At 38.8% G+C, this 26,124-nt stretch overlaps 1 protein-coding gene across 1 annotated transcript in view; it reads left to right on the top strand.

Moving 5' to 3' along the window:
• Positions 1–216: 216 nt before the first annotated feature.
• Positions 217–26,124, top strand: part of LOC118778853 (cadherin-22-like) — a 103,131-nt gene continuing 77,223 nt past the window's right edge. The window contains exons 1-2 of the mRNA XM_036530615.1: positions 217–644; positions 14,383–14,677. Coding sequence (XP_036386508.1) covers positions 417–644; positions 14,383–14,677 — 523 coding nt within the window. The 5' untranslated portion in view covers positions 217–416. The remainder of the gene's footprint in view (positions 645–14,382; positions 14,678–26,124) is intronic.

Raw genomic sequence — 26,124 nt, 5'->3', positions numbered from 1 at the left:
ATAATCCGAGTTCCCTGGTTCACTGTTGATGGTGGACTCCAAAACATCTGAAACATCCCTGTTTGTGGAAACATTCAAATTCAAAAATATATATATATTTTAGTCCACTTTTAATATTTTTATAGGCACTTTGGAGAAAATATGAAAGCGTAAACACTCTAAACTATTTTTTGAGATGAGGAACTTCAGTCTACACTGAAATTTCAATACCTGCATGATACTGGAATCACATTTCTTAATAATCCTGTCCATAATCTTTTTGAAGAAATAGGTCAGAACCTTTGGAAGATACAAAAGTCTTCACTGTGCTTGACATTGGATCTTGCTTTGACATTACACCAGCTGGAGGAACCAAACAACTCTCTGTACCCTAACTGCTTTCTTCAGCCCATGTAGGACAGATAGGGGTTTCAGTAATGGCTCCTTGTTGGAGACTGGGGGCCCCCTTTCTGTTGCTGGCTTTGGGGGTCCTCCGCTGCGGCCATTGTGATGTGTCAGCAATGACAAGGACTAGTAACACAGTCAAGGAAAAAGCCAAGGACGAGGGTGTAATGTCCCATGAAAGAGTCAAGAGGGGCTGGGTGTGGAACCAGTTCTTTGTAGTGGAAGAGTACACAGGGACTGAACCTCTCTACGTTGGAAAGGTAGGTTTTTTGTTGCTGTTTTTGTACATTTGACATTTAATGATATAAATGGTCATTATAATCATAACCTCATGGCTGGAGTACACATGCGGTAAAAGCTGTATATGGTCCCTCCAGAAATGTGTGCTTTTATGATTGCAGAAATCACTGGGAAATTTGTTTTCTCATTCAGAATTCAGTCTCTAATGTTGAATCAAACCTGTTGAAAGATAAAACAGAAAAAAAATGTAATTTATTTGTTATTACTGATCCGCTGCTGCTGGATGTCACTAATGAAAGACCTGTATGTTATTTTTGAATGTTGGTCGTACCTAACACCATGAAAACAGCCTTTATCTCTCTTTACTCTATTTACACTGGTAGATGTAAAATTTTTTGTGAAAGCAACATTATCACCATGGCAACATCAAGGCAGAGAAGATGCTAGAAGTATGCAGACCACGCTTCAATTAAGTACCTGAACATATATAATGCCTTTCCCATTTATTCATACCCCTGAACAGTAGCAAAAGATATGTTTTCATAAGAAATCAAATACATATTGGATTATTTTTCCTCCTCATGTTATATGTTAGCCTTACCTTTGCTGGACAGAAAACTTGATCGTTCACAAATAAATAATAATAATTCCAGAAACTATGAGGGTTTTATGCATTCACAGCACAATATTTGAAATGGAATACAGCAAGCTGAAACTACATAAAGACATATAAAGGCTTTCTGTTTCCCCGGGGTATAAAAAGAAGTAACACAAGGAAGAAATTCATTAGTAGCACACATTATCAAGGTAAAGGTCACAGAACTCCCCAGAAAATGCAAACAAATGGTCATTGACCTCCATAAACTGCGAGATGGCAATAAAAGAACTCACAAAAGGTTGAATGTAAAACTTTCAACTGTAATGTCCATTATTGAGATATTTAAGGCTTTGTTTGACTTCGAAAAGCACGAGTGCTGGTGGTTGAATCCTTGACCTTCATATTTGAGTTGTTTTGACTTCATATTTTGGTGCAGGTGAACAAAAAATGTTAATGGGTCTCTACGAAGACTATTAATCCACCATAAATACAAAAAGTAAAGCAGCAACTGCTACTAGAGTCAAAGAGGAGGCCTCTTGAGAAACTGCAGACAGTAAATGCTTGAGTAAGACACTGCCATGAAAGGCTCCAATACATGTCTGTCTACAGTACGTACACTAATGTGTCACTAAAAACTACATACAGATTTATGATGTGCTGTGTTCAAATGTATCTTCATTTTACGTATGCTATTAGGCTGCTCGATTGTGCAGTATTAAAGGCACTACAAGCAGTCATAAAGAACTAATGCTTCATGGCCTTAGGTAATGAAAGATGATCATTACATTTAGGCTAATGTTCATTTTCTACATATGTAGTTCTAGTCCAAAGGGTATCAGAAGAACCTTGGTCCAAATCAGGAACAAATACAGGAATGTTATTTCATAGTTTGACTTGTATTACTTGCTTTTTTATGTGCAGCATCACAATGTGTTTTGGATTCTGTGATCTAGACTGTTATGTTAAGTTATATGATGTGTGTCTTCTTGGCTATCTTTTGGTGCGTTTCCACCAAGCAGTACAGTACAGTTTGGTTCGTTACATAACGTTACGTTTGGTACGGTAAAGCCTGGTACGGCTTGTGTCTCCACTGCCAACCGTAACATAACGAACCATATAAGGTAACACAAGCGCTACATACCATAACAAATAAGTTACATGCGAAAGGGTTAAAACAAAAATTGCCGTTCAGCACATCTGCGTTTGTCACGCCTTTCAGTAATTCAGCCAGGTAAATATCCGCGCTGGAATTACGGAAGGAAGTTGCGGTCAGACTTGATAATATGATTAATTTGCGTTAAAACATTAACACGTTAAAGTTTCCAGATTAATCGCGAACGAGCATTAATGTTGACAGCCATAGTTGTATTCACGTTGTCGCACGGAAGTGACGACTCTGTCGACCAATCAACGGACGGCAGTGGGTGTATCATATTTTCTTTTCAACCAGACAGAGAGCTTTAGTTTGGAAGCATGCTAGCTAGCCACCTAACACATTGAAAATTGGCTTAACTCTAAGCCTGGAAATGTTTCAAGTAAGGTTGTGAAAGGTACATTGTTAACTAGCCAGATAGCTTTATAATGACACTATAACATGACTATAAAGGCATCCTGATTGAACATGTTTACAAAGAATATCGCCACACCCTTCATTTGCATAGTATCATTCAAACCAGTAACATTGAGAATGAAAATTTATGATGATCAACAAACACACAAAAACACTTTCAGCATACAAAAATGTGACTCACTTACAGGAAGCACTTGTTATCTATTAGTCAATATAAGGTGGTTGATCTAACCTAATGGTAAGGTTTCCAAAGAAACGTTTCTAATATGTATGAAATAAAACAGCTTTGGCATGAGATTCTTTCTTCTCTGTATATGGTTTTTGTAGTATACCACATACCAATGTCCTCTGACCACAAGACAGTGCTAAAAGCTTCTTTTCAATGAAGACATGGAGCTGCTTTTCTTAGAAATGCAACCCTATGCCTCCCTCCCCAACCCGTCCCTCTCTGGTACAGTATTATTTCACTGTTAGGTGACAGTGGCCCAGGTAGCAAGGCCTAAATTCAGAGCTACAGCCAGCAAAGAAAGGATTCATGCATTTCGAAGTGATTCATTACAGGGGCCTAAGGAAGGGCAAGGAAGGAGTCGATGCAAAATGGGAAGGCACTGGGAAGAGAGATGATTTTATTAATAAAATTACAAAGAGTTATTGCGTTTTCCGAAGCCAGGGCACGAGCCAAGACTATTAATAGTGTCTGGTAGTGTGGCCGGACTCTTCCATTGCTGAAGGTATCGGAGACTTTAATTAGGGCAATATAGGATTAAATACAACCAGCAGGCCTTTTATCAGTAGCAGCTATTTTGAATAACTTTTTTCGAGCTCAGCAAAGATGCCAAGACTGTCCTGCCCATTAATCCCCTAATGAAATATGATTTTTTTCTAAATGGCCACACACAATGCAATAAACTGGCATCTTTGCTCAACACATTTGGATAATGAATTTTCATGCCCCGCAACGATCTGCTCACCTTCCGTAACCTTTCTTGCTTTATGTACTGCACTACCATGGCAAGGCATGCTTAAAGTGCATTACTCTGTGTGCATGTGCGTGTACGTGTGTGTGTGTGTGTGTGTGTGTGTGTGTGTGTGTGTGTGTGTGTGTGTGAGAGTGTGTGTGTGTCTGTGTGTGTGTGTGTGAGAGAGAGAGAGAGAGAGAGAGAGAGAGAGAGAGAGACTTCCTAACTGTGTGGGAATGAAAAATAAATTGCAAATGGACATTGCCATTTAGCCTACTGTTTTCTGAATTTATATTTATTTTATTTTATTGCTAACCACTGTGAATCGCTCAGAGTAAGCCCACATACTATATAGCTCCAGCTGAATGCTTTATTGAATAAAGCATTTGTTTCAAGCTGAATGCTGTGAGGGCCTAGTTTCTGATGCAGTGATAAAACTCTAACCAGCACTTAACCAGCATGCAGCATCCATACTTTATGAAGAACCCTCTGTTGATTTTTACTCATATTGCTTTTTTCCATTTTGCTCATTTGCATTGCTTTTTATTGCATTTGTTTTACTTTGTCTACCAAATATTGCACAGATATGTGACCAGCCCTTAAAGACAGAGAGACATTTCTCCAGAATTGGCTGTAAGCAGTGAGGGAAATAGCTCCCTTGGCACTGTCTGATAACAGTGTTAGACAAGGGCAAACTACTTAGCAAATGTCCATGGGTAATCAGAAATCTAGATGGCTAGCTAGGTAACAATAATGCCTCTTCGTGGTGATGATTTGTGTCTTTATTTATGTTATGTGGTTTCAGTCTAGCTTAAAGCCCTGATTCTTACTGACTACTGCAACAATATTTTGCACAGATTTGGTCATTGCTGTAGCAATAATCAGGAAGTTAATTTGGCTCTGATAGCACACTGTCCAATGGAAGGTTTCCATGTGCTGGAAAAGAAAAGTCTGGATGTCTCTCAGGGTCATGAACTGCCTGCAACAGTCCAGAGCAGATACTGCACTGTACAAGAACTCCTCATAAGTTATAGCCGTAACTTTTTACATCCTCTCCAACACCCACTCAGCCTGATACAGAACATCTTTACTCACTGCATCAGCTGGTGCTGTGACAGCACAAGGATTACTTATGTCTCTATCACAATGCATTGTTTTTTAATATATAAAATACTGTTGCATGCATGTGTGGGGTCAGCATAGCTGCAGGCAACTGATAAAGCCCATTGTGCCTGGCGCTCCACATGGTATAAAAATGAAAAATGATTCCTACAAGCAATTAATGGAATTGAGTCTGCTAAAACACTTTTAGAACACCGAGATAAATTTACTCACCGTGAGATGTTGATAAGAATGAAATCAATCCCAGAGAGGGTCTTTTTCAGCATAAATTGGGTGCTGGTATTGAAACAAAAGTGTATCACATCAAGGAGAAAAATGCTGCACTCACAAACAGACATTTCAAGAAATGCAAATCAGATTTGAATTCATGTTGACAGACAAGGAGTAAAGGTGTTTTAGAACTCAGGCCATCATCATTGCTTACAGGTGCAAGGGTCCAGGTGGGTGTATATATGAAGTAAGTAGAATAGTTAATGAGTTATTTCTTCTTCAGCCAATAGGGGGCAGAAATCTGTGGGAAACATACATGTTAGTGACAAGAAATGGATAGGATAAATTATGCAAACGACATTTCTTCATTCATTCCTATGGGGAATACACTGTCCCACACGTGGATCCATTTAGTGTTATAATGAAGTAACTTGTTTCTGTACCTATCCCTTATGTTCAGAGTTACTGCTTCTATATCCAGGAATCTTGGTGTGCAAAAATTGCGTGAAGTGGTCATATAAATCAAAAGTATTTGTGTCAGATTATTGCAGAAGGTTGCAACTGTGAATCGTCAGAAATCAGTGAATCGGACAAAATGTTCCGCTCACCTTCATTTACATGACTTGGAGGCACTCATAAATAAAATACCATTAAGGACAGAGTGTGATGGTAAGAATATGTCATAGTGATTCAAGGTTTCTTTATCATATTGAAATACTTCACACAATGAGCATGATTGGTTGAATGTTTGATATTGCTTGCCTGTGTGTGTGTGCGTGCGTGTCGTGTTTGATCTCCTCAGACCCTTAACATTGACTCCAGCTGCCCTCGTTTGAAAAGCTTGTTTGAGCTCTATTCTGTGCTTCCTTTCTATTGCCCTTCTTCAGCACACAGGAACTACAATCTTGTTAATTTTGTTGAAATACCAATGTAACAAGGAAAGTGTAACAGGTGGCCAATTAAGAACTTTACCTATTTATAACAGTCCATGCCATCGGGAGAGTTTCACCCTAGAAAGTGTTTTTTTTTGCCCCATTCAGACAGTAGATAAATGCTGTGAGTGCAATGCCAAACACAAGGATTTATTGTGCATATCCAAGGAGCTCTAGCAACACTACAATAAAAGATGAAGAGACATCAGAAGATACATTTATCTTGTAAAAGTTCCGTAAAGTTTTTTTTTTTCCCCCTTTTTTTTAACACTAGCTAAAGAGCAAACATAATCTCTTTCATTGCTGATTATTATTCCTCAGTGTATGTGCAATAGAGACAGGAATAATCAATAAATATACTTTAGACACAGGTCACAAACACAGAAAATAGCTACAAAGACATAGAAGACATATGTTGGGGGACGGATCATGTAGAGACCACTCTTGCTGAAAATGATTCATTTATCAGTTCAAGCATAATTTCCTCCACCGTGTCCTCCTTGGCAGATTGCAGATTCCCCATACAAAGGCAGATACAAAGATTCTGTGTATAATGTATACTGAGGTTTTGCTATGAAACCAATCATCTCACTGCTTATGATTTTAACAAAATATAATAGGTAGTGTTTGCAAATGGTTTTGGTGGAAGGGTTACTGACATTTCCCTTCCCATAATGCACTAAAAGGTAACCAGCTCCCTATGCTAGATATCAATGAAACAGGGGAGGAATACATACAGATTTTATTCAAGGGAGATAAGTGGTTTTCCCATAATGGAGAAATAAAATCATTCTTACCTATTTTGGTCTTTAATTAAAAAGAAAAACTTCATTCTCTATTTATGGCCCTGCGAGATGTGTGAAAACTTAACTGATACATATACCTACTCAAACAATAGAGGGACTGAATCTTTTGGGTCTTGCAGCCACTCTTAATTAAGGGCCAAAGTCTGTGCCAGATAATACAGTGTAGACATTTCTTAATATATACTTAGGTGAATGAACATGAGCAATCGGCAAATAAACTGCTGTCCTTGAGAAGTCATTTAGAATTACACAGATCTCTTACACAGATCAGTTCATTTTTATTACCATCTTACTTGCTAACTCACTAGATTGGTGTCATTTACTACTTACTACAAGTCTAGCAAGGTAAATGTACTGGTTAAAAAAATGTCTCACTGGCTTTTACACTAATCCTGCTACAAAAGTGAGTGGTAACTGGTACTTATCGCCAAGAGCATTTTTGAATGCATGTTCATGCAATGATGTTATGTGAATCCTTAAAAGTAATTGAAACTCATGGAAAATATAAATCTGATTTGAGATGGAACCTGACTTAAAATTCATAACCAAGATGCAACAGCTTAGTGGCAGACATAAATAATTACATGGGATATATCTCATTGCAGGAAAAAAATAAATTAGTATCAAGTGAAATCATCAGAATATTTATGAATGCTTATGTTATTGTTCACATTTAGTTACCAAGCCAGCAAAGGATGTCAACATGTTTCTCTGTTTAACAAACTATATTAACATTTTTCATACTCAATGACCAGCGGGGTACTTTGCATACATGAGGTGACCTGTTTCTGGAAGTCTGCAAGGGAGAGTATTAACCCGTAATACCATCTCCATAATACTAGCTGTATGTGTTTTACAAATGCTTCTTTCAGATTATAAAAAATATGAACAAGGCACTTTTTCAGCACTTGTCTTATAAGTTTTTGATCTCTTTATTACATATTCTAACTTAAGAGTATGTATTACGTTTGCCAAAATTCTCAACAGAGAAACATGTACATTCATGTGTTGTTTTAGAAAGAAAGAGAAAAAACTTACACATAAAAAAAAAAAATCTACAATAAGATGCAAGCACGGAGGCACAGATATAAGAAGGAAAAAACACAAGATGTTGACTACACTGCACTACAAGCACATCTTGAGTGTTTATCAGATCTATCCACAGAGACAAATAATGGAAGCACTGTCAGTGGAAAGAAATAGCCACTAGGTTATTATGATATTATAATTTTATATCTATATCCCAGAGAATTGAACAGTACTTACTAAACTCTGAGAAAGCTAGGAAGAAAACAATAAGCTTGTAAATGCTCATAGCAACAAAAACAGTTGTACCCTCCTTCCCAGTAGTACCACAAACCCTCTTTACAGAGTGACAAAGTAGGGGGGTTCACTATTGTGAAGCTTTAGTCACAAAGTGACATCAAATGGAGGCCAGGCATGCAGTTACCATAGAGGTATCTGTCTTCATCCTTTTAATAAATGTGAGATAGTACTTTAAAGCCGTGTCCTTATAAAACGTTCCTAATTTCAGATGTCCTTCAAAAGACAAAAAGAGGCATGCCCAGAGTCCTGGCTGTCAACGGCACTTTGTTAGTGAACTGAACCTTGAGAGTCCGGTCAGAGCCATTCCCCCTCGACCCTGTGCAAGCTCTGAATCACCCTGGAGCTTGGCCTGCACATGTCAATCTGCAGAATAATGCGGTGAAACCCACACACACACACACACACACACACACACACACACACACGTCCAGGGGTGGGATCCCCACTGCAGGGCTCATCCCTGTTAGATGGCATTTTGCCTCCGATTCATCCGTCAAGGAGAGCTGTCATTTCTTAAAACCAGTTTCACTGGATCTGACTGACCGCTTGCGTTCCCATTGCATCCCATAGCAAACAGTTCCACACCGCATCGCCAGAACCATTGGAGTCAATCAAAGTAAAGTGAGCTGAGCCTTCGAAGAGGGCAGTGACTTACCCTTGCTGTTTGCCTCATTGATTGGGCAGTGAAAGGGGAAAAATTTTCATTGTTGTTGGGTGTAACAGGGTTCCAGTATTATTCAATGGTGCTGCCAAATGAGAGAAGAGAGAGGGTTGTGTACCCATGCTTCATGCATTTTAGATTAAAGTATAAAAAACTAATTAAATTGCATGTGGTACATTTATTATTACCACACACTAATGTAGTACTACTGCATTATTACAGTTATGTTGTAATCTGTTGCCTAAGTCCAATGTTTTCAATGTTCACACTGTTTGAATTGATTTTTAATGTGTAGTATATGACTTTAAGAGCATATAAAATGATATTTCTTTGTTACTTTACTTTTTAGCAATCTAGAGGATGAGATAAACTCATATCATCTACTGGTATGCTGTGTATTCCTTGCAAAAGTAGCTAAATATGGACAGACCGCTGCCCCTGAAAACGATTGTGGCATTAAATGTTTTAAAGATACAACTACTAACAGTAGCTAGGATGGCAAATGAGTATTCAGCACCATAATAGTTGAAGAAGAGTTAAATATGAACTACGCCTGTTTCTGTTGAGCTTGCCATGTTGTTTTTGCTCATTGAATTTTGAATTGCGAGACTTTGCCAATGAACCAATGATGCAACCAGCACAACTTGAATCTAATCTAATCAAGCTAGGAGTGTACTGTAAACAACATCATGTTCCTTGATGGTGGTAGATTGGACATTAGGTACAACCTGAGATGTATGGACAAGCCTGAATATCAGAAGTGAACATTCGCTACAATTTGACCCAATTCTGACAAGATATGCATTGTTTGAGTTGAGCAGCCCTACAGAAGTATCGTATGACAAACTCGCTAACCAGTGTTAGTTTAACTCATGATATTCCTCCAAATCACAATTTGCTATTCACAGTGCTTCTACAGCCAAGAATAGTATAATTGATTCAATTTATTTAAAAACATTTTTAAAATTGCACCTTACGTTTGTGCCATGTTTCTCGCCCCTATATTTGTTACTATTTTTTTTTTTTTTAAATGTTGTCTAATTTCCCCCAAATATGTATTTTACATGCATTTACTATCTGCTTTCTTCAGATATAAAGCTTAGAGCACATACAGTACATCGCTTGATGCATTCAGTTATATTATGTATGTGAACATTTAGATAGTATGTATAAGAGCCCGACTGTTATAGGATTTTTAAGACCGATACCAATTTCGATTTGAGGATTTAAAAATCCGATAATGATTTATCATTCGGGCTCTAGAATGTACCAATGCATTGTAGAACATTCTGAGTTTGTAGCAAAGGGCGAGGGCATTCACCCCACCCGGCCTCGAACCCGGGTCTACGGGGTACCAACCATGCGATTTTGACCGCGACGCCAAAGAGCCAGGCTTGTTGGTATGGCAGTCAGAGCGCATACTCAACCGTTCATTGAATGAGTTCATTGCTCATTCATTGAGTTATACAAGGCCTGGGGTATAATTCACGAAAGATTATAGTAGAAGTAGTGTGTGCATGGCTATCTAGGTTAGCTGCAGGATAACAGGAAGTCAGTTCTATTTAATGAATGCTTTTGCTTTGACATTGCTAATAATTCCATAGCTTCTTGATAGGATGTTGTTAAAGACTTTCCCCACTGTCAGTTTCTTTTTTTTTTTTTGCTGAGGTATGTTACAAAATGACTGGCAACACTCATTTCATTTGCATGACATGGCATGAAATCCATTAATATCCAACAATCAAATATCCATATGTGTCATTACCTGCACACTAATCTACCATTAAGGATATGATTAGCATAAGCGTACACAGTAATCAGGAAGATTTCATTTACATGTATGCTACCACAGCATAGAGTCTGTAAGATCCAGAGCTGTTCTTGGTAATGTTTATGAATCAAGCAGTATGTATTGTATTGAACATTTATAGTGTGCTTTTCTATTAAAGGTAAATATGTGCTTTGTTTGGACGGTAATTGGTGTAGAAAGTACGATAAACCATCAAATGAGGTGCAGACAATGGCAGCAACACTTCAATTGTACAAGGTGGGAAAATTTGAAAAGAACAGCGTTGACAATGATGGCAGATTGGGTGGATTAATTCCCTGATATAGCACGTTTGTCCTCTCGTGATGTGTAGAGGGGTTCCCAGAGGTGCATTTGTGTGCATCTGCTAGAGGTGCTTGCGCTTGGAGTGCAGTGCTCAACTGCTCTGGCATGAGTTTGTGTGATGGGGAAGCCTGTGTGGGGCTGCGCTTTTGCTCCACTGGGCTCTCTGTCGCACCACGGAGCATTTAAGAGCGTGAAGAGAGCACACCTCCCACCGAGGGGAGTACTCAATTCACGGGCCACCAAGGGGGACGCTTAATTCACGGGCCACCGAGGGGGGCCCCTGTGATCACACACTTGGAGAGTCTGAGAATGGCTATGATGAGACGATCCCAATTTAATTCAAATTTAACATACGGGTAGATGCTGTTCTGTTGTAGCAACAAAGGAGCTAAAGTATCTACAGAAAGCGCAGCGCAATGGCCGTGACATACCAGCAGAAACACCTGCTGCTGTTTGCGACAGTGGAGGAGGAGTGATCTGATGTTTGACCTTTTCCGTTAGTAGTCTGGAGATCAGATGTTGAATACATCAGCCTTGCAAAGATAGATCAATATGTGTGCATTTGACCTAAAGAGGATAAGTGTATAGATTATGTAGACTATGTATTCTGCCATGTTGCCAGCCTGTGAATCCATATTATATGAATCTGAGTGTTAGAGCCATAGCAGTTCAATATTAAAGCTTTAGCTGACAACGGCTGTAATTCTTTGATCGAATTTTACCTTTGAGGCATAGGATTTTAAAGAATGCTGGGACTGTTTGAGTAATTGTAAATTCCATACTGCAGTTGAGTTGAATTACCGTCTTCCAGTATTTTATTTTAAAAACACAAACCACTATTTTTCCCTTAAAAGAGAGTAGCTAGCCGCAGGTCAAGGAGAACTATGTTCAGCCTTAAGTTGTTTCCCAACTCCAAGTACTACCACTGAAGAGATATGTTTTTGATTGATACTAAACCAGGAAAGTGTCTGGAAATATATACATTTCATTTTTTATTTAAGAGATGAAAAACCTTTGGTATAGAAAAACATCAGCACAAGTAGCATAAGTTATAAGAAGGCTTTGCAGAAAACAAAAGTAAACAAGATTTATTAATAAAAAGCAAAACAATTAATACCTGTACATTACATAAGTACAGTTTCCCCGAACAATGTGGTTAAGAAACATGAAGCACTGAAGTTACTTAAATTTGTAGCAAACTGTGCAATGACTTTTAGGTAAACGTTAAATTTCCTTCTCCATTCTAAATCTATTTTCTGCAAATTGTTCCATGGTGTTCATTACATGTCAAAAACTGACAGTTGGATTAAAACCACTTCTGAATAAAATCTTCAAATCAAGAGTCCGTTTATGTATTTTACACACTTATTGTATTAGTAAAAAAGAAAAAAAAGTTTAACCCTGCAATGTAGTAATAGATATATGTTTTTGTTGAAGCATATTTCACGTTAGACATCCATTCTTAGACTCAGGTATTTTAAATGGGAAATATTTCAATAGTTTGACAGCTCTTAGATAGTTATTTTTGACGTAAGCATAGCAAAGCCATGTATTGATTAATCCGTATAGTATAGGGGTATTGCTGTGTGGTATCAAAAGGATTTTCTTTTCCATCCTAGATCCAGATATTGCAGAGCTCTCTATTTCTGGCTCTTGGAGATGGTCGTGTTTTATTATTGCTGAAATATTGATACCCCAAAAGTGTATATTTTCTGAGTCTTCATTTATTTGACTTGGGGTAGATTCAAAATGAAAAGGAAAAAAAAAATGCAATATTGAAGCCGGGCTTGCATTATTCCCCTGTTTTACGACAAATAGTTAATGAAAATGCCCACAAGGGTGATATAACCCTGTATTTAATTAAGGGTTTATAAAATATTAACACAGGAGACAGTTTTTTAATCTCTCATTCCTTTGCTGTTTGTGCAGTAGGTCTTGGCTTCAGCCAACTCCACATTATAATCTGTCATAGGGAGAGCACAGAAAAAGTGTGGAATGCAATCAAGGTGGCTTGTTGTTAGAGTGTATATGCTCAGAATAGGAGAGGACTTGGAAAGATTTATAGTTTTTAGTTTATTGTTTTCTGTTCATACCTAATTTACCATTGTATCAGATATGATTTCAATTATGTATTTGAGGCCCCTTCTAGGGTATTGAATATACTGCCCTATGGGAGCTTGCAAATCATGTCTGGTTTAGCAGTGTCAGGTTGTTCTAGTGCTGGAGGCCTTCTACATAAAGTAAGATGGGAAGAGTTAATGTATAGCTTCTGAAAAACTAGCTTTAACCATGGTAAGGCTTCCACGCTTTGCATAATAAGTTCATGAAGTACCTTTACATGTACTCATCGACAAGCACCAACTGATAATAGTTGGAGTAACACAAGCATACGGAAAACAAATGATATTAGACCAACCTACTTTAGATCATGGGATCCTTGGAAATCTTCGGTTCTTTTAATAACCATTCATAAAAATGCATGATGCCAAATATGATGAGGATCAGAAGAGCGCATGTCTAACACAGCTCTATGTCAGTCTCTAGGACTTTTCCCCATGATGGAGTACAGAATCTGTGACATTTACAGCACAATTTCCTACAGCCTGCACTGCCCTTAACAGCAGCTTCAAGCACATTCGCCTTCAATCAGGCTTTAAGACATAAATTATGCACCAGAACTATTACTGTTTTGCAGATTACCTGAAAATTAACAGGGATCATCACACAGTTTACCTGATTCATAAAGAATGTATTTGTTACCAACCATTAAGTCTTTTTTTTTTAACTGAGATAAGAGACATTTTACATGGCAATGATGATATGGCTGGCAAGGAATTAGTGAAAGGCTAATTAAAAACAAGGTTGTCAAATTTGGCATTATCAGCCAGAGTACCTGGATTTGTGTTGAGGTAGGGGATAGGAAAACCCACTGGTATTTGTTGACATATTTCAGCAATTAAAAACAAGACTCATACATGAGTGTTTAATTTATCATGAGATTTACTCGTGGTGAAATCAATGCTGTTGTTCTACATAGGCAGCTAAAATGAAGATGGCTTTCGATTTTACTCAAGCTTGTAAATGAAAAGCTTTCATGTCTTTGTTTCTATATATATTGCTGGCAAATTAATTGTTGGTTCTTGCAACTTGTATTCTTTGTTTAAAGGCTTAAAGAAACACATTCTTTCTGCTTGTGAATCTCAACATGATATCCTTTCCACAACAAAGAAACAACTGTCATTTCAATGAAAAAGTCTTCTCAGAAATGAATAAAACAACAAATTTATACCTAATAATGTAGTTATCGAAGATAGTACCTCAAGTCTATGCGCATTTTTTTATTTTATTTGGAATAGCTATTCCAATTTGCAAGGCTGATATAGTTCTCTTTTCTAAAAAATGCATGTTTTAGTTGTTCGGTGGGTGTGTTCCTTCACCAGCTCTTTTTTTTTGGCCAACAGATTCACTCGGACTCTGACGAAGGAGATGGCTCCATTAAGTACACCATCTCGGGAGAGGGGGCAGGCACCATCTTCATCATTGACGAGATCACTGGGGACATCCATGCCACCGAGAGACTGGACAGGGAAGAGAAGACTTATTACACTCTTCGGGCGCAGGCCAGGGACCGCCTCACTGACCGCCCCCTCGAACCCGAGTCCGAATTTATCATCAAGGTCCAGGATATTAACGACAGTGAGCCCAAGTTTCTGGAGGGACCCTACATCGGGAGCGTGGCTGAGCTGTCTCCTATTGGTAAGAGCAACTGGGTGTGTGGTGGGGAGGTGGGGCTGTAATACCCTTACTATGCAAACTGTATGAAAGAGTACACTCAGACATTTGAAACAACATATGAGATGCCTCAGACATTTGACTCGTGGATCCAAAGTTATTGCATCAACTGAAACTGCATATTTTTCGGCATCTCTAAAAATGCATGCTTGGCTGGGTTTTAATTTTCCTTGATACACAATCTGAAAAATATGAAAGAGTCATTTGTGGATGGATTTAAATGATCAAGAATGGGATCTACAGGAGTTGGGGATATGTGATCAAATGGGAAATGTCTTTAAGACTAAAGCATTGGCAAATGGGAACATTTAAAATCTGTGTGTGTCTGTGTGTGCGTGCATGTGTGCGCATGTGTGTGGGTGTGCTTGTATTTGTGTGTGTGTGTGTGTGTGTGTGTGTGTGTGTGTGTGTGAGTGTGAGTATGTGTGTATGTGTGCACGTGTATGTGTGTGTGTGTGTGTGTGTGTGTTTGTAAGCATACGTGTGTTGTTGTGTATAAGTGTGTGTGTGTGTGTGTGCATGCTCGCGTTGGTGTGTGTGCGTTGGTGTGTGTAGGTGTGTGTGTGCATGTGTGTGTGCGTGCGCACGTTCATGTGTGTAGGTGTGTGTGTGCGTGGGTTTGTTTGTGTGTGTGTTGGTGTGTGTAGGTATGTGTGTGTGCATGGGCATGTTGGTGTGTGTAGGTGTGTGTGTGTGTGTGTAGGTATGTGTGTGTGTGTGCGTGTTGGTGTGTTTAGGTGTGTGCGTGTATGTGTGTGTGTGTGTGTTGGTATGTGTAGGTGTGTGTGTGTGTATGTGTGGGCGTGTAGGTGTGTGCGTGTATGTGTGTGTGTGTTGGTGTGTGTAGGTGTGTGTGGGCGTGTGTGTGTGTGCGTGTATGTGTGTGTGTGTGTGTGTTGGTGTGTATAGGTGTGTGCGTGTGCGTGGGCGTGTGTAGGTGTGCGTGTGTGTATTGGAACAGTTTAGGGGCGGGTGACTCTGATTGCTGCAGCCCTCGTTCAGAATGAACATCCTGATCAGAATTAATTCCTGCTTCCTCAGCATGTTGGTGCACAGGGCTGGGGTGCCTGCAGTGCTTATTGAAACAGGAGGGAAAGTGGGAGAATTGGTAATGTTCAAGCTCACCCTTCTCCTCCCCCCCCCCCCCACCTCTCACTCAAATTACACATTAAATGAGTGTGCACTTCATGTTTTATACATCGAACAGAGTGCCGGGCTTAATGAGATAACAGTAGTGCTTAGTCAAGCATTTCACGTTTGTTTTCCGTTCATATTTGCTCCGCTGTAGAACAACTGCTAATGGAGTCAGTTTAGCGCCCCGATGATAAGGTCACCGCCACCTCTGTCAATGCCGTCTGGCGGGGAGACTGACAGGTGGCCATCAGGAGTCCCTCATGCTAGCTGGCAGTACTGCTGGGGCAGCAGTTGACTCAGTGGCTGACTTAATATTCTCATATTTTCAATGGAACTCTGAAGGGCTGTTCCCCCAGTGATTGATGTTTAACCATAATGGTGACATTCATTACTGCACACATTTTATTGAATGTTGGACGTATTTCACCGTTTTATCAATCACCTTAATATGCTGACTACAAGGAGCGGAGGTTGTTATGAAATTACATGTACGTTGAAGGCAGATCCTCGAAAAATACATCTTGAAATAGTGCTAGCGTGATCCAATGCACTGTCTGCGTTACTGAATAGATGAAGGAGGTAGAAAAGTAGTTCCATTTCAGATGTTTTAAAAGCTCAACGGTCTGAATTAAAGCTGGGCTGAACCGGCAAATTGTCTGTTATTATTTTGCTTTCTATTTTCATATTACACACTGGCAGGTAGCAACGGGAATTCTGGTCTGTACATCATAATTCCTTCCACTATACCTACAGAGAAAATTGAGTAAATGGCACACAATGCTAGCATTCAGTGGAGAGTGCTGCAGTGTGCCGTATTCAGGACTGGAGAATGTAGCAGGTAGTGCTGTAGTTATGCCGTGTGAAAAAAGGAGGGGAAAAAAATATGAAAGCTGCCGAGCTGATGAAATATCGGATGTAATCGGAACAGGTTTTGGACATTATTCAGTGCCGGAGCATGATCACTGCGCTGTTTTATTACTGCGGTGGAAAATCCTGGGCAATAATAATAAAAAAGTAATCATGAACAAGCCTGCGGCATATTCATTTTCACTTATCATTCCGTCACGCCCGTACTCTCTCTATCCCCTCTCTTCTCTCCAGGCCCTTTCTCTTCATCCCTGGCCTGTGAAATAAAGTCTCAGACCACGGACTGGATGCTTCTTATCAAATAGGTGGCATTGTTTAAGATGAATCCACACGAAAAATGGACGTCGCTGGGGTGGGCAACAGCAGCACAGCCAGCCGCTCCTATCACATCTTCTGGAGAGTGTTCGTGAAATCAAAGCTTTGAGGGGGGAACAAAAAAAAAACGGTGCACAGGCCATGCTTGAGCTGCGTGTAGCGTGTAGCACATGAACATGTGCTTGTTCCAAGACAGACGAGAGAAGTATGATCGATATATGTTGCATTGCCGCTGTCTTTTATCAGAGTTCAGTTAGGCTTTTTCAATGTCCCTAAAAGTAGATCAGTGCTCTCCATCCTGGCCTTAGCTGTACAGCGGTAAGTGTTGTAGCAGGGTGGATCTGGGATCTGGGATGACTGTTATCAAGAGGTGACACTTTCAAGCCCCAGCAAGTAGAGGCCAGCGGGGATGAGTGATAGAGTGAAGGATCGGGGGTGGTGTGCCAAGCAGTCAGGACAGGTGAGCGCTCTCTGTGAAGAAGCCTGACCTTATCAGTAGAGGTGACCCACTGCTCGTCGATACCAAAACCACTGAATCTCCACTTTATAGATTTTCCTTCCAATTCCTAATTACTCTATTGGTTGTGAATGAAACGCGTGAATTTTAGTTATTGATTTTTCCTAAATGTGTCCATTAATTGGCAATTAATATATGTCACATATGTGTTATGTTGTAATATATCAGAAAAGGAGGTTTAGCAGTTTGGATTTAACAGTGGTGCATTCATGCAAATGCCATCAATTCTGGCTTCTAGGTGTATGTCCCAACTAGCCTGTGGGGACAAGAGTATTCATGATTCACATGGTTGTAACTGTGCATTAGAAATAGGACTGCTGACCATCATGATCAACTTTTAAAAAGCAGATCTCACTTACTGGAACTACCATATGATAATAACACAGGGATTTGACCTGCTTGAAATTGGAGAGTGATATAAAAGTGAGGGATGATGATGAAATTTACAGACAAGTGTTCAAATGCAGGAAACATTACCGACATAGAAGTGATGCATTCAGCACCAATGCACTAAAGGCGAGCAAGCTTGCATCACACACGGTTCAAAATGTTACATATTATGATGCATACTGTTAATGCATGCAGTACATACTATATAACATTGTCCTTGTTTTAAAGATGTGTTGTTACATAGTATATCACCTTCTTACCATAGTTAATCATAAAAAAATAACTATTAATGCATAAACACCAAAAAGCATTGAGTGATGGATTACAACAGTCTTAAGATAAATCAAATCAATACCAGAGGTGGATACCCCGGCTTCAGAAAGTAAAAGTCCTACCATGTATTTGTTCTAGCCATTCACTAAACAAAGTGATTTTATTAATTAGCTCCTCTACCTGGCTGAAGAGTTTTGCTAATTAAATTCAGCTGGTGTAGCGCATGGGTGAAACAAATACGTGGCAGGACTTTTACTTTCTGAAGCCGGGGTGTCCACCTCTGATCAATACAGTAAAAAAAATGTGATGGCTCTATGCTGGGAAGATTCAAAACGACAAGGAGAGCATTGTGAAGAATGAAGGAGGCAGAAAACAAATATAAATGGGGCTTCTGAGTAGCTCAGTGGTTAAGGGGCTTTCCTTGAGCACAGTCTGAGCTGTATGGCTTGAGATCAATCTCAGTCGTGTCATCAGTCGATAATGACCTGGAGCTCACAGCAGTGAAACAAATTGGCTTCATTCATCTCTGGGTAGGGGGTGGGCATGTCAGCAGGGGTTACCCCTCTGCCCTCTGGCGGCCTGCGGTTTCTTTAGGTGCCAGCGAGCTGTGATTATCGGAGTAGCGCACATCCTCCATTGAGCACCCACTCCGCTGCAATGCACTGTGTGACTTGCAAGGCAGGAAAGAGCTGTTGGGTGCATGTGAGTGTATCAGAGCATTACATTTTGACAGAACTCCTGCGCAAGTGCGGAGGTCGTCGTGGAGAGACGAGCCCCAGTACGCAGCTGGCGATTCCAAAACAGGGTTACATTAAGGGGGGGAAAAAGCATTAAAAAGTATTTGTCAGACTCAACAAGTCTATGATTGAATTGTGATGGTTTTTGGTTTTTGGTTTTAGTGGTTTAGGATATGGACTGTGTCACAGAATTGCAGGTGTACACCAGCAATTTGCATGGTGATACTCAAAAATAATTAACTTGAGGCAGATTATGATATTACTTAATAAAGGATCGTTTAAAAATACTTGACATTCAAGTATGTGTCCTTCCATGTTTCAAGTATTCAAGGCCATTCTTCCAATAAATAAGAAGGAAAAATGATGTTTAAATAATATCAATTTTATCCATCCTTTAGTAATTCTGCTTTTATGAATCAGGCACTTATAGGAATAAAATCATCCTGGATAGGTTTGATTCTTATGATATTGCTGCACATGGCCTTTGCTACCTTGTGTAAACACGTTACTTTAGACAATTCTACATCTGTTCCTCTTTCCTAGCATGTTTGTTATGTTGACATAATGAAAATATGTCCTCAGTAGTCTGTTTGTGAGTTCATGCTCTTGTGGCTGGTAAGAAAAGCAGGCCCATTAATATTTAATAAGACCATTCTCTTCACTCTGTCTGACCATCACAACCAAAATAGTGCTGAAATATTTAAGACTTGGGCTTGTTTGTCACATCTGACATTTTAGAGAACTTGTTTTACAGGCAAAACAAATTGAAAGTTATCAAAATTAATCCACTTGGCAAACATGGCCTCATAGTTTCCCCAATGTAAATTAGGGGTGAAATTATTCCTACCCTTCTCCCCCCACCCCCATAAAGGTTAAAGCACTCAGCCTAATCAATACTTGATTTGTTCACTTTGCAAGTCAACATTTTTGAATTAAAGGCTCAGCAACCAAACCTTAGCAAATCGTTACTCTGCTAAAAGCCAACATGTTTAAAAGCACTATCACTATGTGTTTTGTAGTTCAGACCATCAGAAAGTTGTAAAACTGGATTAGGCTCATGGCCTAAATATTGCAAACCAGTTCTTCCAAGTCATATGTTATATCACTAAGGCATTTGCTAAGGCAAGGAGGAAGTCATAAAATGTGGCTTCTTGTATCTTCAAAATGAGAAAGGGTATGTATGAAGGTGATGTAAATCCTGCCACAGAACTTTTTCTTACAACCTCCTGTGTCCATGTTAGGGTCTTTATGCTTTTAAAGCTTGAATGCGGTGCTACATGTGAATTTTAGTTTTTAAATTGAGTCCAGGGTTATTGGTCCTTTACTCAGGGTTGGTTCTTCACTCTCAAATAACCTTTTTTATAACCAGATTTTACCTTGGGAAAATTTTTGTATAAGGAAATTGCAAAAAAAAAAAATAAATAAAAAAAAATAAAAAAAACTGAAAAAAATTGGAAACTACAAAACTGCTGATTAACCACAAACCTGCTGTACTTTTAATCAAGCCTGGACTTTTCATACCTTTCAACTGTGAATACAGATCTGCATTTTAAACTTACTGACACTGACATGCTGTACATCCAAAGTGAAGCCAGTGTTGTGTTTGTGGTATTTTGTTGTTGTAAAATGATTGGTGAACAACCTATACAACTGGATTACTGCCGGAACAATTCTGCAATAATTTGTAAGTAGTATAACAACCATATGAAAAAATTGCTCACATACTGAACAGCAGAAGTAGCAGAATTGCTTTCTTAAGGGTTCAAGCTCGGGTAACAGGTATATATTTTCAGGGAATGTTTTATTGAATGCATACTCAGAAACACTCCACAGGCCATAGGCACATATGCTTCTGAAAATTTCTATTTTAATTATTTGTGCATTTTTCTTAAGGGGTCAAGTGATGTGTTTTTTTTTTTTTTTTTAGTGCCAGTGCTAATGAGAACATATATCCCACTGAGCGAGATGTAGTTAACTGACATTAATAATTTGATGAGAAAAAAATGAGAATTAAATAATTAAATTTCTCAAATTTTATGTTGTAATGAACAGATTCGGTCAACATAATATATAATTACCTACATGTATAAAACAGTATGTGAGCACAGTATGTAAGAACCATGACTATTTCTGTATCAGGCAGCAAGTGCTTAACAGCATCACATTTAAGACTGTTGAGGAACTGTCTGAATAGCGAAAAACACATTGTATATACAATTGTATATTTTGCAGAATTTATATTTTCTCTACTTACTTTTGTTGTGAATTTTCTTGTTTTATTATCTTGTGATAAGCTAAATAAATGCATTTTGGTATGCTACAGTAACACACTTATGTTTGCAAGCACTGTCTTATGCAAGCACTCACTCTCACAGTCTGCCTCCTGTGGAAGCCAGCAGATTCATTTGGGATCAGATCAGGGAAAAAGCATTGGTCCATTATCACATACAAATCCAGTACCGCCTGTGGTACAACTAGCTGCTTGCTGACTCCTTCTATGTGTTTTATGTCTTAATTAGTGGTAAGTGGGTCAATGTTTTGGTAGAAAAAAAATGATGAATAAGGTAGAAAATGATGAATAAGAAAAATATTGCTAGGTAGCAGGTAAGGAGATGAGATGCCTCTTTGCAAATAAAGTTTGTCCTAAAAATTAGGCCATCAAGCTGCCATGGCAAAAAAAAAAAAACATGTCTGCATGACAGTTGAATTTAATTGTTGGAATAAATACTTTCGCAATCCCAGTAAGTGTGGTGGCATTGAATTAAGTTAATTAGTCATGAAATTTATGCAGTAAGCAAAAGTATCTAATTTTTTTGTTTTGTAGTCTAAATTGGTGAATAATCTAATTTAGTATTTACCATGAATGCTATTATTGCAAATGAAAAATGGATTGTTTTACAAGCTAAAAGAAATTATTTTAGTTTTTCACTCAGCTGTATTCAGCTTGTTTCTTAAACTGTGATCTGGTTGATAGTCTTCAAATTGAAGAATCAAAAGACTTCTGACATGAGGTTATGTGAAGAAAGCAGCAGATGCACTGTTAATGCCCCTGGGAGCACCAGCAATGGCACCGGTAAGGGGAGGTGTTACTTAGGTATCCCTTATTGGTGTCCATTACTGTTATCCCTTTAGAGAGATTCCTACAGCATGAAAAATGCTGACTGACTGTGTAACTGGCAGGCAGGTGAGTTGGGCCATCCATAGGTTTTATCCTACTCAAACAAAAGTGATCATTCAAACTTAATGTTACACTCTAATAATGTAAAGTTAACCTGCAAAATTCATACAATAATGTTACCTTTCGTGTGTTCTTTATTGAGTGTATACATTTTTCGATACTCGCTTCTTATGCATTGTATTGTATTGGTTCAACCACAGGTTATTCAACATTTGAACTTGTAGGGACAAATGAATGAAGAGTATGGGATTCAATGGCAGCATCTTGCTGCTTTCTTCACTGCCTTGCTCCACCTACACACACAACTGATTTGTCAATGACATCACCCAAAGACTTCTCTCTCTAAGAGAAACATCTGGCAAAGAAGTGTAATGTAAGCAGCTATTCTCATTTCAGCCCACAGAGGAGGAAAAAAAAGAAAAAAAACTGAAATAAATATTTAAGGTACAGTAGTTACATTGGCTCCTGTCTGCAGAAAAGAAGAGAAAAAAACACTATTGATTTAGATTTCTGTAAGGGGCTGAAAAAATGTTATTGCAAAATCCTTGCAGGACTATGTTCAAAGTTTCAGTGTGCAGCCCATTGACTTTTATAGCATAGCATTTTTTTTCTTTCTTTCTTTTATGTGCAGCCGTGAAAAATGAATCACGGTCAATCTAGTGGAGAAATAACTTTTCAAGTGAAAACACCTAGGCTTTTATGTCTTTACTAAATGATCCATAATGTGTGGATATTTTGGTGGAAAGCGTTTCTTGGTGATCTTGGTCCCGGACCTGGTTCAGCGGCCTGCCGTGTGCGTGCCATCACACTGCCGCTGCTGCAGCGATGAGCACAAATCTCCTTTACGACGCTGCCTCTTAAATAGCTGTCAGTCTGGTGTCTCGGATGAGGCAGACTCCTCCGGCTCCTTCCGCAGTAATTGAACTATCTCACCCTGAGTGCAGAATGCTGCTGGAAGCCGTTTGAGCGCACCGTGTAGATGCCATTAAACAGATCTGCACATAAATCACTTAATCACTGCGCCGATAGGGCAAGAGTTGGAGACCCCCCACCCCCCCCACCCCACCATCCCCCTGCCCCCCATCCCCTCCAGTCCTGAAATGCCTTGCCCTTCATTATGCATGCCATTGCCCTCCTCCCACTATCTTTCAAATATTTTGTATTCCTTTTTAGAATCAATTACTCAGAGTGGGAGAGCAGTCATTTTGAGAGGGTTCACGCATCTAAAGTGTATTTGAATATGGGATGGAACCATCTGTGGGACACCAAGATCCTTGATGAGACCGTATCATTTCTCCATGACATCATTTCTTCCTGCCGTATGAGCAATTCCGCATGAACCGCAGAGGGTACTTTCCCAAAAACCCCTCGCATTTGGCGAGACCGTGGCTTGGCAATACCAAGGTTAATGGGAAATACGGGGTCATGGAAACCGCGGTGACATCATAAGAGCCCAAAGCCCACTGCATATTCAACACAGATATGCTGTTTGTCATCACTGTTTACCATCCGAGTGAGGGGCTGCCTTCTTTTTGTTTGTTTTGCTTGATGAGCAGTCAGGCTTTGATCATATCACTCCGAACCTGTCAGAAACGTCTTGTCTTTCATTCAGCTGTATCTTCTGCTTGCATTATTTTTCACAAAATGATGTAGTATTTCCAAACATTGACATATTTCTGAGTATTCAGAAATCTGACCAGGGTCTGTATTCCCCATGCATGAACTACTAAAAGTCCTGCTAAATGCACTTTCAGGAGTGAAGAAGTGTAACCTTAGAATAGGCCATGGGAGTTATTTATGCAACTTCCTACTCCTACTTTCTGCTTGGTATGAAACCATTTATTACAAGTAGATTGCAGCTGATTTTTATGTGAAGTCATGTGAAGTCCCTCAAATGAGCAGTTCAAATTACAGTTCATCCCATACATTCTACAATAAATGCAACTAGTAAAAGCAGTAGTATTGCCATAGTTCTGAAATTTGTGAATCTGATCAAACATTTTATAAACATGAATACACGCCAGCAAGTGAGCACAGATGGTTTCCATTCTTAATCAACTTGAAAGCAACAGATATAATTATTTGAAATGGTCTCTTTTAATAATTGCATCAATAAAATGTCAAGACTATATAATTTTATTTTTTTCGTTACGGTTAATTTTGCCTGATTCCTGATTTTCACCAAGGATATTAGACTAGAAATCCCACATATGCCAATGTGATGTAGCAGTTTGCAGATATTGTGCAGAATTGCACAAGCTGTTATTATATGGCTGTTTTTTAGAGGGCTGTTGCCGCATTATTTTTTGGAGCATGAGAAATTCAACCCCAAGTCCAACTGCCCAATTCCCATCAACTGTTGCATAGATGTTTGATGTTCAGCTAACTGTGGTGCTTGAGCTATGAAACTGTTGGTCCCAACTGGTTTTTTCCAAATAAAAACCTTTCCCATTCACAAATAAACAAAGTTTAAATTACTTTCATCCTGAAGAAATAAATCACTTTTAACTTACTATTAAAACAGTAAGCTGTGACATTCTTCTTACACCTGACTGGTATCTTTTGAAAGCTCCAAGTTGTCAAATGTGTGCAAAAATGTTGTCAAATGTGTGCATTTGCTCTCCCAAGAAATGTGTGCACAGGTTAGGACATCTTGTGAGGACTCCTTAAATACCTGCCAGGGTAGGAGTACTTTGAGGTCTAAAGAATCTTGATAAATAGCTTTTATTCTTAGGATTAATTTTGCTGAAATTTCCTCCTCTGAGACATTTGATGAATATGGCCCAGGTGTCACTATCTGCATATGATTAACATGAAATAAATTCAAATTTTTTGAAAGAATAAGCAGTGAATGAAAGGTATACTTATCTCATTTGTATTTGGATTGTGTTGGATTGTGTACAATATTTACAGTATAAACACATCAAGACCTCCCACTCATCATCCCTATCCCATCATCCCACAGTCCTTACTGCTGATTGGCATCTAACAGCCACACAGTCATGCTCTGATCACAACTCATTTGACCTGAAATATCCATCATACATATACTGTCTAGTCAATAAATCATTGCATCGCTGATCTCTTTCAGTGTTGGTCGGAATAGGCTGGATATATTTCTAATTGAAATATCTGCACATTATTCTCTCTTTGGCACAGGCAATCAGTGATTTATTCAATGAGTACTCAAGGTGCTAATGGTCAAGGCAACTGAAGCACTGGGATCAATCACTTTCAACTTTGGTTTGGTTGAAAAATAAATTTCTTCCTGTGTTCAATGTGACATCGCATGTTATGTTATTTTCTTGATATATGTGAGATTATAATGTCTCATGGAACTTGAGATCTAGAATTAGGCAATAGCTGCATAATGTAATCATAATTTCTACCTAGTATAGCTGTTATCATTCTGGAAACATGAGCTTCATTACTTTATTGGTGTTTATTCAGATTTGTAGCAACAGTAACAGCAGTGACATTGTTTTTTCCCCTCTTGGGGTATCTGTGATGTTATTAAAGGCTGACTTTATGTGGCTATCACTATTGTAATTACAATATTGCATACATAAGGGCTAGCAATACATACATTTAAAATATATCCAAAACGCAGTTTATGTTATTAAATATTCTCAAAGTAATATAGCAAAAACTATGCAACTCTCATTACCAAAAATTTAACTGGGACCATATTATATGATGCTTAATGATTTTATGTTCAAAGTGATCAGTGCTGAGTGCTAAAATGCATATCAGAGCCAGAACAAGTTGTAGAAGTAGAAGAAGGAGAGGCTACACTTCTGCAAAATAAATAAATAAAAACAAAATCAACTCTTGGTAAACAACTGCTGTCCCTGTGGGCTGTAGCACGCTTTGGTTTCACCCAAATGATCACGTACACATTTAAAAAAACTATCCCAGTCGCTTGATGTGGATCCACTAACCACAGCAAAGAGCAGCAGCTGAATCTGCAAAGCCTGCTTAACTGTGAACGTCACAAATG

This window comes from Megalops cyprinoides, chromosome 6 (assembly GCF_013368585.1).
Source record: "Megalops cyprinoides isolate fMegCyp1 chromosome 6, fMegCyp1.pri, whole genome shotgun sequence".
Classification (NCBI taxonomy): Eukaryota; Metazoa; Chordata; class Actinopteri; order Elopiformes; family Megalopidae; genus Megalops; species Megalops cyprinoides.
Note: the sequence above shows the minus strand (reverse complement) of the source record. Positions and strands in the feature narration are given on the sequence as shown.